The sequence below is a fragment of the Nestor notabilis genome, unplaced genomic scaffold (assembly GCF_000696875.1).
Source record: "Nestor notabilis isolate BGI_N333 unplaced genomic scaffold, ASM69687v1 scaffold13194, whole genome shotgun sequence".
In the NCBI taxonomy this organism is placed as follows: Eukaryota; Metazoa; Chordata; class Aves; order Psittaciformes; family Psittacidae; genus Nestor; species Nestor notabilis.
This window is the reverse complement of record NW_009925233.1, coordinates 1-351: the sequence shown is the minus strand read 5'-3', so window position 1 is coordinate 351 and position 351 is coordinate 1. Positions and strand designations below refer to the sequence as shown.

The 351-nt window shown below is 60.4% G+C and overlaps 1 protein-coding gene across 1 annotated transcript in view; it reads right to left on the bottom strand.

The window, feature by feature from the left end:
• The window catches only part of RBM15 (RNA binding motif protein 15), a gene marked incomplete at its 5' end in the record, with an annotated part of 2,052 nt that extends 1,745 nt beyond the window's left edge, over nucleotides 1–307 (bottom strand). The window contains 1 exon segment of the mRNA XM_010012960.1: nucleotides 3–307. Within this exon segment, the coding sequence (XP_010011262.1) occupies nucleotides 3–307 (305 nt within the window).
• Between the last annotated feature and the right edge of the window lie 44 nt (nucleotides 308–351).

The following is a 351-nucleotide window of genomic DNA, read 5'->3' as shown; positions in this document are numbered from 1 at the left end:
GCCCCAGGCCACCCACCCAGAGCCTGGTGGTCGGAGTGGCTTTACCATACCCAATCTTGATGGGGTTACGGAGAAGCACCTTTCCCGACATGGCCAACTTGGCCCGGTGTGCCATGTCCAGGTTTTCAAACTTAAGAAACCCATAGGTGCTGGTCTGCCCGCGCCCCGGCCTTTTGATGTCCACCTCCGTGATGACCCCAAAGCGATCAAAAGCTCGGCGTAAATCTGACTCGCTCACGGTGATGTCCAGGTTGCCCAGGAACAACGTGCGGTTGGCTCGCTGGTCATCCTCGGGGCTGATCTCCTCCTCGCCCGCAGCTCCAGCACCTCCTCCTCCTCCACGGAAGCCCC